At 40.7% G+C, this 13,148-nt stretch overlaps 1 protein-coding gene across 6 annotated transcripts in view; it reads left to right on the forward strand.

Moving 5' to 3' along the window:
* The first annotated feature begins 876 nt into the window (after window positions 1-876).
* LOC110500641 (rap1 GTPase-GDP dissociation stimulator 1) overlaps window positions 877-13,148 on the forward strand; it is a 58,658-nt gene continuing 46,386 nt past the window's right edge. For 2 of the 6 annotated variants that reach the window (XM_036958104.1, XM_036958105.1), the window contains exons 1-2: window positions 8,015-8,326; window positions 8,441-8,525. In XM_036958104.1, coding sequence (XP_036813999.1) covers window positions 8,522-8,525 — 4 coding nt within the window. In that variant the 5' untranslated portion in view covers window positions 8,015-8,326; window positions 8,441-8,521. Of the gene's footprint in view, window positions 943-1,031; window positions 1,216-8,014; window positions 8,526-13,148 lie in introns of those variants that run through there. The other 4 variants (XM_036958108.1, XM_036958107.1, XM_036958106.1 and 1 more) reach the window with 3 other exon arrangements.

Here is a 13,148-nt window from a genome sequence, read left to right on the forward strand (position 1 = left end):
CCTAATGCAAGACAATGCTAGACCTCATGTGGCTGGAGTGTGTCAGCAGTTCCTGCAAGAGGAAGGCATTGATGCTATGGACTGGTCCGCCCGTTCCCCAGACCTGAATCCAATTGAGCACATCTGGGACATCATGTCTCGCTCCATCCACCAACGCCACATTGCACCACAGACTGTCCAGGAGTTGGCGGATGCTTTAGTCCAGGTCTGGGAGGAGATCCCTCAGGAGACCATCCGCCACCTCATCAGGAATATGCCCAGGCGTTGTAGGGAGGTCATACAGGCACGTGGAGGCCACACACACTACTGAGCCTCATTTTGACTTGTTTTAAGGACATTACATCAACATTGGATCAGCCTGTAGTGTGGTTTTCCACTTTAAATTTGAGTGTGACTCCAAATCCAGACCTCCATGGGTTGATACATTTGATTTCCATTGATAATTTTTGTGTGATTTTGTTGTCAGCACATTCAACTATGTAAAGAAAAAAGTATTTAATAAGAATATTTCATTCATTCAGATCTAGGATGTGTTATTTTAGTGTTCCCTTTATTTTTTTGAGCAGTGTACTTGTACACTCGTCGTTTAATAACGAGGGTTGAGGGGCTTACGTTGCAAAATTCCCTTGCTTGGCTAATCATTTTGACCGCTCAGGGATTCCCCTAAGGGCATAAGTCAAGGGTGTGTATTTTAAGTGGACCGCATACCTAGAGTGTCGCAGGTAGGCCTACTGCAGGATTTTGTTCCAACTAGACATCACACCTGAGACCTGACCAACTGAGCTAATTGATCAGTACCGTGATTGCCTCAAATTCAACACACCTGGTCTTCCAGGTAGGTTAAATTAAAAACATGAAGTGCCTGCAGGACCAGGGTTGCCTACCTTTTGAAGTAGAGCAATGATAGAGTAAATCCGACATGGACAATATGCCTGAAATGAAGTGTGCATTGGTTACTTCCATAATGATGTCTTAATTCAGAATCACTCAACAACAATAGTTTCATGTTAATGATATCCCTCTCTCCAAAGACCAGGCAGAAGATGATTAGTCCCAAAATATTGACTCCGCATCCCATTCACCCAGGACTGGGACTTCAGTAATCACTTTTGCATCCTGAAAAGAGAGGGGAGTGAAGCTTAGCGATGACAAAGGCCTTCTTGTTACACACACGGTGAATTGCAGCAAGTCCTCATCTGTACGACGGCTTTCAAGGTAAGTAAAGGATGAGGCAATATTCTTACCTGCCTATCAGGGTTTCACAGACTCGGTCCTGGGTACCCTCCTTGGTGTACTTTTTGGTGTTTGCCCAAGCACTACACAGCTGATTTAAAACAACCAAAGCTTGATGATGAATTGGTTATGAGTCATCTGTGTAGGGCAAAGAAACGAAACGTGTCCCCAGGACAGAGTTAGGGAAACCCTGCAAGTGAAGATGACAAACATTGGTCTGCATGTTGATAAGCACACCAATAGATGGCAGTAACACAGGAGTTCATTTACATCAGTGGTGCGTTCACTCCGCTTCAATGTGTGCTACCTTGCGTTATGGTTTTTACTGAATGACACGTTTGGTGGATGTGGCGAGGTGTGGCCTGATCAATATGGGTGTGGCCTGATCAATATGGGTGTGACCATTTAAAATAACTTGTGCAACACACCATATGACCGTGATAGTCTGGGGCAGAACATAATTATAATAATTTGTACAAGCCCAATAATAGATTGTATTTGAAAATAACAATTTCATACCTTGATTATATTGAGACAAGATCCCATATGTCTCTTATTTGTGGGAAACCGAATAACTAAATTAAACACATTTTTTGTTAAAATTCCTTGTGATTTTAGGCTTTTTAACCAAAAAAAGTAATACTACAAATAATTAAAATCACTCAAGGGCTGGTTTTGGCCCAAGGGCCACCTATTGCCGATCACTGACATATGTTTATCGCTGGTCATTCAGTACCGTTTCCGTTGAATTCAATGTTGCACACCGTTCTGTGGCACTGAATGCAACCCGGCTCTCGTGCAAGTGGGAACTGGAACATCTGTGTAGATGTGAATTACAGGTTATAGGTAGTATTTCTGTAAGCTTACATTTTTTTTTTAATCCGCAAAATAGAAATGTAAATATTGAGTAGATTTACTATATGAATACAGTTGTCAGGGACAGGCCAGGTTGGTTATTTTCAAGCTATTCAGAAAATATAGTTTACCAATTACTTCACACTGGAAGAAGTTAAGTTGCACTAAAGCTACCCCTAAGAAAAATATAGTTTACTTAACTAAAACTACTTTGATAAAGTCACACACTACTTCCAAACTAATTTGTCATAAGTCTGAAATGTCATAGAATGCAAATAGCATGAACAGATTAGTCTGTCGTCAAAATATCCTATTAAACACAGCAATGTTTCAAGTGAAAATTAGACAGGTCTGATTCTGAAAAAGAAAATACATTGTCTACTACACCCATGTTTTATTTTGACAAAAAAGTAGTGTTTAGTTCCAATATTTAACTACACCGCTACATGGCAACAAAAATAATCAACTACTGAAAACGCTATCGATATTCGAATTTAGTTCAACTACGCCCAAGCTACTGCAAAATGTAGTTTAGTTACTAATTTAACTAGTCCTACATTTAGTTCACTACTCCCCAACATTGGCTATTATAGCCGGGACCGTATGCTCAAATGACCCCTGGGAGTAAGGATTAATATTATTTATTTATATAATAGGAAATGTCGACAGTACCAATCTACAGCTATAAAAAATACAAGGATAAAAAAAATCTCTGCGCTGCTCAGGATAATTGATTTTCACATGACTCCCTGTCATCAGTGGCGATTTTAGCATGTACAGTTGAAGTCGGAAGTTTACATACACTTAGGTTGGAGTCATTAAAACGCGTTTTGTTGACAAACTATAGTTTTGGCAAGTCGGTTAGGACATCTACTTTGTGCATGACACAAGTAATTTTTCCAACAATTGTTTACAGACAGATTATTTCACTTATTATTCACTGTATCACAATTCCATTGGGTCAGAAGTTTACGTACATTAAGTTGACTGTGCCTTTAACCAGTTTGGAAAATTCCAGAAAATTATGTCATGGCTTTAGATGCTTCTGATTGGCTAATTGACATCATTTGAGTCAATTGGAGGTGTACCTGTGGATGTATTTCAAGGCCTACCTTCAAACTCTGTGCCTCTTTGCTTGACGTCATGGGAAAATCAGAAGAAATTCAGCCAAGACATCAAAAAATATATATTGTAGACCTCCAAGTCTGGTTCATCCTTGGGAGCAATTTCCAAATGCCTGAAGGTACCACGTTCATCTGCTCAAACAATAGTACGCAAGTATAAACACCATGGGACCACGCAGCCGTAATACTACTCAGGAAGGAGATGCATTCTGTCTCTTAGAGATGAATGTACTTTGGTGTGAAAAGTGCAAATCAATCCCAGAACAACAGCAAATTACCTTGTAAAGATGCTGGAGGAAACAGGAACAAAAGTATCTATATCCACAATAAAACGAGTCCTATATCGACGTAATCTGAAAGGCCGCTCAGCAAGGAAGCACCCACTGCTCCAAAACCGGCATTAAAAAGCCAGACTACGGTTTGCAACTGCACATGGGGACAAAGATCGTACTTTTTGGAGAAATGTTATTTGGTCTGATGAAACAAAAATAGAACTGTTTGGCCATAATGACCATTGTTATATTTGGAGGACAAAGGGAGGCTTGCAAGCTGAAGAATACCATCCCAACCGTGAAGCACGTGGGTGGCAGCATCATGTTGTGGGGGTGCTTTGCTGCAGCAGGGACTTGTGCACTTCACAAAATAGATGTTATCATGAGGCAGGAAAATGATGTGGATATATTGAAGCAACATCTCAAGACATCAGTCAGGAAGTTAAAGCCTTGTCGCAACTGGGTCTTCCAAATGGACAATGACCACAATCATACTTCCAAAGTTGTGGCAAATTGGCTTAAGGACGACAACAGTCATGGTATTGGAGTGGCCATCGCAAAGCCCTGACCTCAATCCTATAGAAAATGTGTGGGCAGAACTGAAAGAGCGTGTGCGAGCAAGAAGGCCTACAAACCTGACTCCTTTACACCAGCTCTGTCAGGAGGAATGGGCCAAAATTCACCCAACTTATTGTGGGAAGCTTGTGGAAGGCTACCTGTAATGTTTCACCTAAGTTAAACAATTTAAAAGGCAATTCTGCCAAATACTAATTGAGTGTATGTAAACTTCTGACCCACTGGGAATGTGATGAAAGAAATAATAGCTGAAATAAATTATCCTCTCTAATATTATTCTGACATTTCACGTTCTTAAAATAAAGTGGTGATCCTAACTGACCTAAGACAGGGAATTTTTACTAGGATTAAATGTCAGGAATTGTGAAAACATGAATTTAAATGTATTTGGCTAAGGTGTATGTAAACTTCTGACTTTAACTGTACATCTTGGTGGGGCAAACAAAAATGTGGGGATGCATGACACTACACTACACGGCACTAAACAATACATTAATTCCACTATAACAGTGCCAAACAGTGCCCACAACTGTTAGGGCTGAAATAAAGCTGTCCCAACAGCAGTCCCAACACCTTACACACCACTGCTACACCTGGCTATCAGCGGAGCTTTGTCTGACAGCGAAACAATTAATTCAGCCTCATTTACTGCCTTAAAAAAAACAAACATAGCTGATATGGCTGACTCGCTTAAACAAATGTAGTTTCTACTGACAATTGAGATTTACAAACTATGGCATAAGAGGACAACAAACGGATAAGTGGCCATCCGTAATTTAGACTAAGACATTAATGAGCGAGCTAGGACGGACGTAGCCATAACTATTTGTTCAGCACTTTTGAAATATACAGCGACAGAATTCAGAACATGAGCCGCTGTTAGTGTTCTCCCTGTACACCAAATCAGAACCGTAGGATAAATAAAGGGGGCATATAAGCAGACAATGAAAGCTCTTACAATATTCAATGATTACATTTCTCTAAAACAGGTTATAGGCTACATGTGCACCACCAAGTCAGAACAGTAAGTGAAATTAAGAGGGGAAAATAGACCAAATTATTAGGGTGAGGCACATGGGCTACTAACTGTTTACTACACAACATACACTTAATATTATTTTCTTAGCTTCAGTATGCATATTACATGATTTATGCAGCAGCATACAATATATTTTTGGGCTCCTCTTGTTGTGCTGTGCTCCCTTGAACAGGAAGGTGGTGCAGCTGTCCTTCACAGGCTAATTTTGACATCAGTCTGGCATTCTCTGATTTTTATAGTGCTTTCAAGACAACTGGGAACTTGGAGGAAAAAAAGTTTGAATCATGACAGCTGTGATCTATTTATTTCGTATATATTTTTAATCTCAATTTCCATCTACAGACTGAACATACTCTCCTGCAACCCGCCTCACCCAATGTTGTACGGATCTGCTATTTTTTTTAAACCTTTTGAACCCCCATCAGAAGCTAGCCAGCTACTACCTAGTAGTCAGTTAACGACTGCTAGCGGTCATCACCGTTAACTCGGCTATCAGCCAGCCTCAGCCCGGTTAGTTCCTGCCAGTCTGCACAACGCTATATCAACCCAGAGCATATCGATCGGATTGCTTTTTCTCTACCACATCTCCGGATTCCTACAGCAAGCTCTGAAACTTTTACACCAGATCATCGCAGCAAGCTCGCTGCTATCCAAGTGGCTACTCCTGGCCAACGACTCTGTCCCGAAGCAAGCACCAGTTAGCCTGGAGCTTAGCCTCGAGCTAGGCCCATCTCCCGGCTAGCCGAAGAGGTCCATCAGCCAATTCTTGGGCTACAATACCTATTTTGCCAATTTGGCCTGGACCCTTTTACTGCCAACACGGAGCCCCGCCGATCCATCATGACAGGTCTGCCGACGTAACCGTCCGAAGGGGGTTTCAACAGGCTCTTCGGTTGCGATGTCCCCCGGAGGCCCATCTGCTAGCCTGCTAGCCTCTGCCCGCTAGCTGTCTGAATCGCTGTGTCTCCAGCTCGGCTAGCTACTCACTGGACCTTATGATCACTCAGCTACATATGCCTCTCCCTAATGTCAATATGCCTTGTCTATTGCTGTTTTGGTTAATGATTATTCACATCCTACCATACCCTTGTCTGTACATTATACCTTGAATCTATTCTTCCACACACAGAAATCTGCTCCTTTTACTCTCTGTTCCGAATGCACTAGATGACCAGCTCTTAGACTTTAGCCTTATCCTTCTCCTCTGGTGATGTAGAGGTTAACCCAGGCCCTGCAACCCCTAGCTCCACTCCCATTCCCCAGGCGCTCTCATTTGTTGACTTCTATAACCGTAAAAGCCTTGGTTTCATGCATGTTAACTAGAGGTCGACCGATTATGATTTTTCAACGCCGATACCGATTATTGGAGGACCAAAAAAAGCCTTGTTTTTTTGTAATAATGACAATTACAACAGTACTCAATTAACACTTAAATTGTATTTTAACTTAATATAATGCATCAATAAAATACATTTAGCCTCAAATAAATAATGAAACATGTTCAATTTGGTTTAAATAATGCAAAAACAAAGTGTTGGAGAAGAAAGTGAAAGTGCAATATGTACCATGTAAGAAAGCTAACGTTTCAGTTCCTTGCTCAGAACATGAGAACATATGAAAGCTGGTGGTTCCTTTTAACATGAGTCTTCAATATTCCCAGGTAAGAAGTTTTAGGTTGTAGTTATTATAGGACTAATTCTCTCTATACGACTTATATTTAATATACCTTTGACTATTGGATGTTCTTATAGACACTTTAGAATTGCCAGTAACCGTATAGCTTCCATCCCTCTCCTCGCCGCTACCTGGGCTCGAACCAGGAACACATCGACAACAGCCACCCTCGAAGCAACGTAACCCATGCAGAGCAAGGGGAACAACTACTCCAAGTCTTAGAGCGAGTGACATTTGAAACGCTATTAGCGCGCACCCCGCTAACTAGCTAGCCATTTCACATCGGTTACACCAGCCTAATCTTGGGAGTTGATAGGCTGGAAGTCATAAACAGCACAATGCTTGAAGCATTGCGAAGAGCTGCTGGCAAAACGCACAAAAGTGCTGTTTGAATGAATGCTTACGACACTGATGCTGCCTACCATCGCTCAGTCAGACTGCTCTATCAAATCATAGACTTAATTATAATATAATACACAGAAATACGAGCCTTGGGTCATTAATATAGTTGAATCCGGAAACTATAATTTCAAAAACAAAATGTTTATTCTTTCAGTGAAATATTGAACCGTTACGTATTTTATTTTATTTATTTATGTAAATGAGAACTTGTTCTCAACTGGCCTACCTGGTTAAATAAAGGCGAAATAATTATGGAATGCCTGAGTTTCCGACCATTCAAAGTGTATTTTCCCAGTTGCAGCTCATTTTTTGAGTTCCCAGTTGTCTTGAACTCACTGAAGTCAGATTTCACAGTTCTGAGTAAAAACATTTTTGAGTGTGGCAGAAAGCATGCTGGCATGACAGCATGGCCAATGTAGAATTTTTATAATTTTAAGCTTGGAAAAGAGACCCTTAAACCGATAATTGGGACCACACACCCACTCCACTGAATAGCAGGCTAGTGATCGCTTTGCAATCCTTGCAGTTAGCCACTGATTCCTTCCAAACCACTAATGTTTAAATTTGCGATTTCCAATTTGTTGTGTAATGTTTATTTCCAATGGCCTGTGATACTAGTTCAATGAAAATAGTGCATTTAGTATTCCAGTAAAGTAGCTAGCAGACCAAACCACGTGGCTACAATTTTGTTAGTCTATAACAATTATATTTGTATGACTTAATTGCTATGAATAGTGGATGTCACTTGAAATTTGGACAATTTTAATAACGCCTTAGGGCGTGGCACGAACAAACGACAGACTTCGGCCAATGATCGTGGAAAACGAGTTATGTGCAGGCCAAGAGCCAATCAACCGCCAGCAATAGGCTGCGATTCACTTGCGTGGAATCTGTAGCTGCTGCATGTGCAAGCGAGCGAGTAGTAGGAAGTGCGTGTCGAGTAGAGTTGAAGCAAACTCTGGTTGAAGTAGCGAACATTGGCGTCGATGTGGATCAATATTACTAGCGGATAAATTACTCAACCATACCATAGTCGTGAGGTGGGGTTGTACTATAGGCTACACTTCAAGCTTTCCCGGCGGCATCTGGGAGGGAGAGAGTGCTGTGGCTTACTGGTTTTGCCGGGGACGAAACGGCGTGGGTTAGCTAAGGTGGGCCTTGCCTGGGTATATTATTTATCAGCTAGCTAGATAGCGACTTCAAATAAAATAAAGTGTTGTTAACCAACACTAGCTAACAACTTGCACGTTTTTCGCTGCGAATAGCAATTTGACAGCCTCCTGGGCGCATCCTGATCCGAAACTGCTTGGAGTATCACTCACACTAGCTAACGTTACAGTAGCTAAATGGGTGAGTAATCAACATCTGATTCATAACGTCATTCAGTTGTCATTTAACGTCAATATGAAATAGACAGACGTCGACATAGTAGCCCACAAATGCCATGCCAGGGTAGGGTATCATAATTAGCCAAGCTAACGTTAACTAGCAGAAGCATTTCCTTTGGGAGCATCAAGCTAGAAGACCGCACTTGGTGGCTCTAGCGTTAGATTCAAAGGAGTAACGTGAGGTGGGGTGAACATAGAGAACGGGCAGCTAGCGGTTCACATGCCCATCGTAGCGTATACTTGTCAGACCGAGAATCGCATTATGTAACACGGGGCATTGCTAGACAGAACCACCTGCATTTTTGACAGCCATAAGCTGCTGTCATTTTTGGAGACGAGCTGCGTTTGTTTCAGTTTGAGACTCCTTATAACGTGTGGATTTTTTTTCCTTGATTCCTCAACTATGTATTATTTAGTTAACCACATGCACTGCATACATGTTATGACAGCCATACTACTTGTTTACTAACATCAGTGTACTAAACTGTCTAAAGCGCTGATGTGTATCATCCATCTCACACTGTTACGCAATAGGCCTATGCACACACCGTTTTATATTGCTGTCCTTCTGGGGACCAAAGAATTGATTCCATCCTATTTTTCGACCTGTAACCCTAAACCTAACTCCTATGCCTAAAATATAAATGTTCCTTATATGGACCTGCAAAATGTCCCCACTTGTCTGAATTGTCTGAATTGTCCATGTTTTACTATCCTTGTGAGGAACTTTGGTACCAACGGGATAGTTAAACAAAAACACAGAGACAGACTGACAAATCAAAATGTTCATGGCCACTCTTAGTAATTGTGTGCTTGACATTTGGTAAGAAATGCGCTGACTGAGGATGCTATCTCTTGGTGTAATGTACTTACTCCCATTTTAACCAGAATAAATTATTTCTAGTGACTTGCATTGGACTGTTGCGGAGGATGTACTGTACTCTTGTCACATCAGGGTTTTTGACTATTCCAGAATTCTAGGGTATATGTTGAGCCTTCATTGCTGTACAAGGTGCAATCATACGGTACTAGCCTACGTGATTCAGCAGAAAGGAGGTCCGACGAACCCATCCATCCACAAACACAGTATCTCTATAGGACAGGGGTGCTCCAGCTAAGCAGAAACACTTAGGTCATTGCATTTATCATGGTCATTCCACCAAATTAGTACCTTTTTTAGCATCCCTTTTGATATTTGAAGTAAAAATTGTGCACCAATATTGAATTTTAAAAGCTGTTATATTGAATGAAGTGCCCTTTACCATAGACCACATGGAACATCATATCTGAGTGGCCAAAATTCTGCATTTTGGCATGTCCTTCTGTGCGCCCTCTGACTTCTAGGAAGATTTTACCATTGTAAAACTCTCGTTGATTTGACAGTTATTTCTGAAGATTGTTATTGATTTAGTGATTAATCTCACAACGTCTGTCCTTCATTTTAAGTTCAACCTTGTTATGTGAACTGAACTCTCGTTTTAGTATGGTGAAACTATTCCTTAATTTTTCTTTTTCATAAGAGTCATTGAGCATGTAATAGTCAAATCATAGTATAAAACTCTGATCTGGTATTATACTTTGGCAATTTTCTGGTGGAAAACTGAGCAGGTAGATCATAATGTCAACCCTGTAACCCGTAGATAGACAGGCAATTTAAAAACAAAAAATACTGTCAGTTCTGTACTTACCCACAGTTAGATTAACTTGTGGAAACCATTTCTATGTCTCTGCTTGCAGTTTGAAGAGAGGTAGTTTGGCAACTGGTTGTCTACAGGTAAAGTGTAGCATGCGTTAACTTCCTTCATACTGCGTGCAGAAATATAAACATCCATGGTATCCACGTTTTTTTAAACTTCATTTTTTGTTTGTTTTATCCAACTCTGGATAGTTTGCATTCAATTGCCCCTTCCTGTTGCACACAGTAAGCTTCCATTCCCCCTGTCACAAAAGGGCCGTTTTGTCTCGATATCAAATTATTTCTGGGTAATAATTACGTACTTATTGTTTTCAGTTAAAATGGTTAAAAAAAACGAATCTTCTTGGCAAAGAGCAATTTCTCAAGCAAGAATTTAGCTAGGACTGTCGGAGTGTTCTGAGTGGGGAGGGGAAAACTGAAAATTAGCTGTTATTGACAGATTTTTAGAACTAATGAATTAATCAGCTGGTGATGTCACCAGGCATGCTAAAACAGGTTTACATTTCAGGAAGTCTAGCTCTTACACTAAAAAGAGCATCATCCTCAATTTCACAGTATTATTCCAACCACAGTGTGGAAATGTGTATATAAAACACGGGAAAATGTATGTTTTTGACTGCACTTTTAAGATAATCTCCAACCCTGTTAGTCAACCTTGTTTCTTTATTTGGCACGCGATAGGTACAGTTGAAGTCAAAGTTTACATACACCTTGGCCAAATACATTTGAACTCAGTTTTTTCACAATTCCTAACATTTAATCCTAGTAAAAATTCATTGTCTTAGGATCACCACTTTATTTTAAGAATGTGAAAAGTCAGAATAATATAATTATTTATTTCAGCTTTTATTTCTTTCATCACATTCCCAGTGGGTCAGAAGTTTACATACACTATCTGGTAGCATTGCCTTTTAAATGGTTTAACTTAAGTCAAACGTTACAGGTAGCCTTCCACAAGCTTCCCACAATAAGTTGGGTGAATTTTGTCCCATTCCTCCTGACAGCTGGTGTAACTTGAGTCCGGTTTATAGGCCTCCTTGCTCGCACACGCTTTTCCAGTTCTGCCCACAAATGTTCTATAGAATTGAGGTCAGGGCTTTGTGATGGCCACTCCAATACCTTGACATTGTTGTCCTTAAGCCGTTTTGCCACAACTTTGGAAGTATGCTTGCGTCATTGTCCATTTGGAAGACCCATTTGCTACCAAGCCTTAACTTCCTGACTGATGTCTTGAGATGTTGCTTCAATATATCCACATATTTTTCCTTCCTCATGAAGCCATCTATTTTGTGAAGTGCACCAGTTCCTCCTGCAACAAAGCACCCACACAACATGATGCTGCCACCCCCGTGCTTCATGGTTGGGATGGTATTCTTCGGCTTGCAAGCCTCCCTTTGTCCTCCAAATATAACAATGGTCATTATGGCCAAACAGTTCTATTTTTGTTTCATCAGACCAGAGAACATTTCTCCAAAAAGTATGATCTTTGTCCCCACGTGCAGTTGCAAACCGTAGTCTGTCTTTTTCATGGCGGTTTTGGAGCCGTGGCTGCTTCCTTGCTGAGCGGCCTTTCAGATTACGTCAATATAGGACTCGTTTTACTGTGGCTATAGATACTTTTGTTCCTGTTTCCTCCAGCATCTTTACGAGGTCCTTTGCTGTTGTTCTGGGATTGATTTGCACTTTTCGCACCAAAGCACGTTCATCTCTAGGGGACAGAATGCGTCTCCTTCCTGAGCGGTATGACGGCTGCGTGGTCCAATGGTATATTTGTGTAGTACGTGGTACGTTCAGGCGTTTGGAAAGTGCTCCCAAGGATGAACCAGACATGTGGAGGTCTACAATATATATTTTTTGATGTCTTGGCTGAATTTCTTCAGATTTTTCCATGATGTCAAGCAAAGAGGCACTGAGTTTGAAGGTAGGCCTTGAAATACATTCACAGGTACACCTCCAATTGACTCAAATGATGTCAATTAGCCAATCAGAAGCTTCTAACACCATGACATTATTTTCTGGAATTTTCCAAGCTGTTAAAGGCACAGTCAACTTAGTGTACGTAAACTTCTGACTAGAGGTCGACCGATTATGATTTTTCAACGTCGATACCGATTATTGGAGGACCAGAAATGCCGATTTAAAAAGAAAAAAAAAATGTATTTGCAATAATGACAATTACAACAATACTGAATTAACACTTAATATAATACATCAATAAAATCAATTTAGCCTCAAGTAGATTATGAAACATGTTCAATTTGGTTTAAATAATGCAAAAAGTGTTGGAGAAGAATGTAAAAGTGCAATATGTGCTATGTAAGAAAGCTAACGTTTCAGTTCCTTGCTCAGAACATGAGAACATATGAAAGCTGGTGGTTCCTTTTAACATGAGTCTTCAATATACCCAGGTAAGAAGTTTTAGGTTGTAGTTATTATAGGACTATTTCCCTCTATACCATTTATATTTCATTAACCTTTGACTATTGGATGTTCTTATAGGCACTTTATTGCCAGTGTAACAGTATAGCCGTCCCTCTCCTCGCTCGAACCAGCAACACAACGACAACAGCCACCACATCGAAGCAGCGTTACCCATGCAAAGCAAGGGAAACAACCACCCCAAGGCTCAGAGCGAGTGATGTTTGAAACGCTATTAGTGCGAGCTAACTAGCCAGCCATTTCACTTCGGTTACACCAGCCTCATCTCGGAGTTGATAGGTTTTTAAGTCATAAACACCGCAATGCTTGACGCACAACGAAGAGCTGCTGGCAAAACGCACAAAAGTGCTGTTTGAATGAATGTTTACGCGCCTGCTTCTGCCTACCAGCGCTCAGTCAAATACTTGTATGCTCAGTCAGATTATATGCAACACAGGACACGCTAGATAA

Source organism: Oncorhynchus mykiss, chromosome 21 (genome assembly GCF_013265735.2).
Source record: "Oncorhynchus mykiss isolate Arlee chromosome 21, USDA_OmykA_1.1, whole genome shotgun sequence".
NCBI classification, from domain to species: Eukaryota; Metazoa; Chordata; class Actinopteri; order Salmoniformes; family Salmonidae; genus Oncorhynchus; species Oncorhynchus mykiss.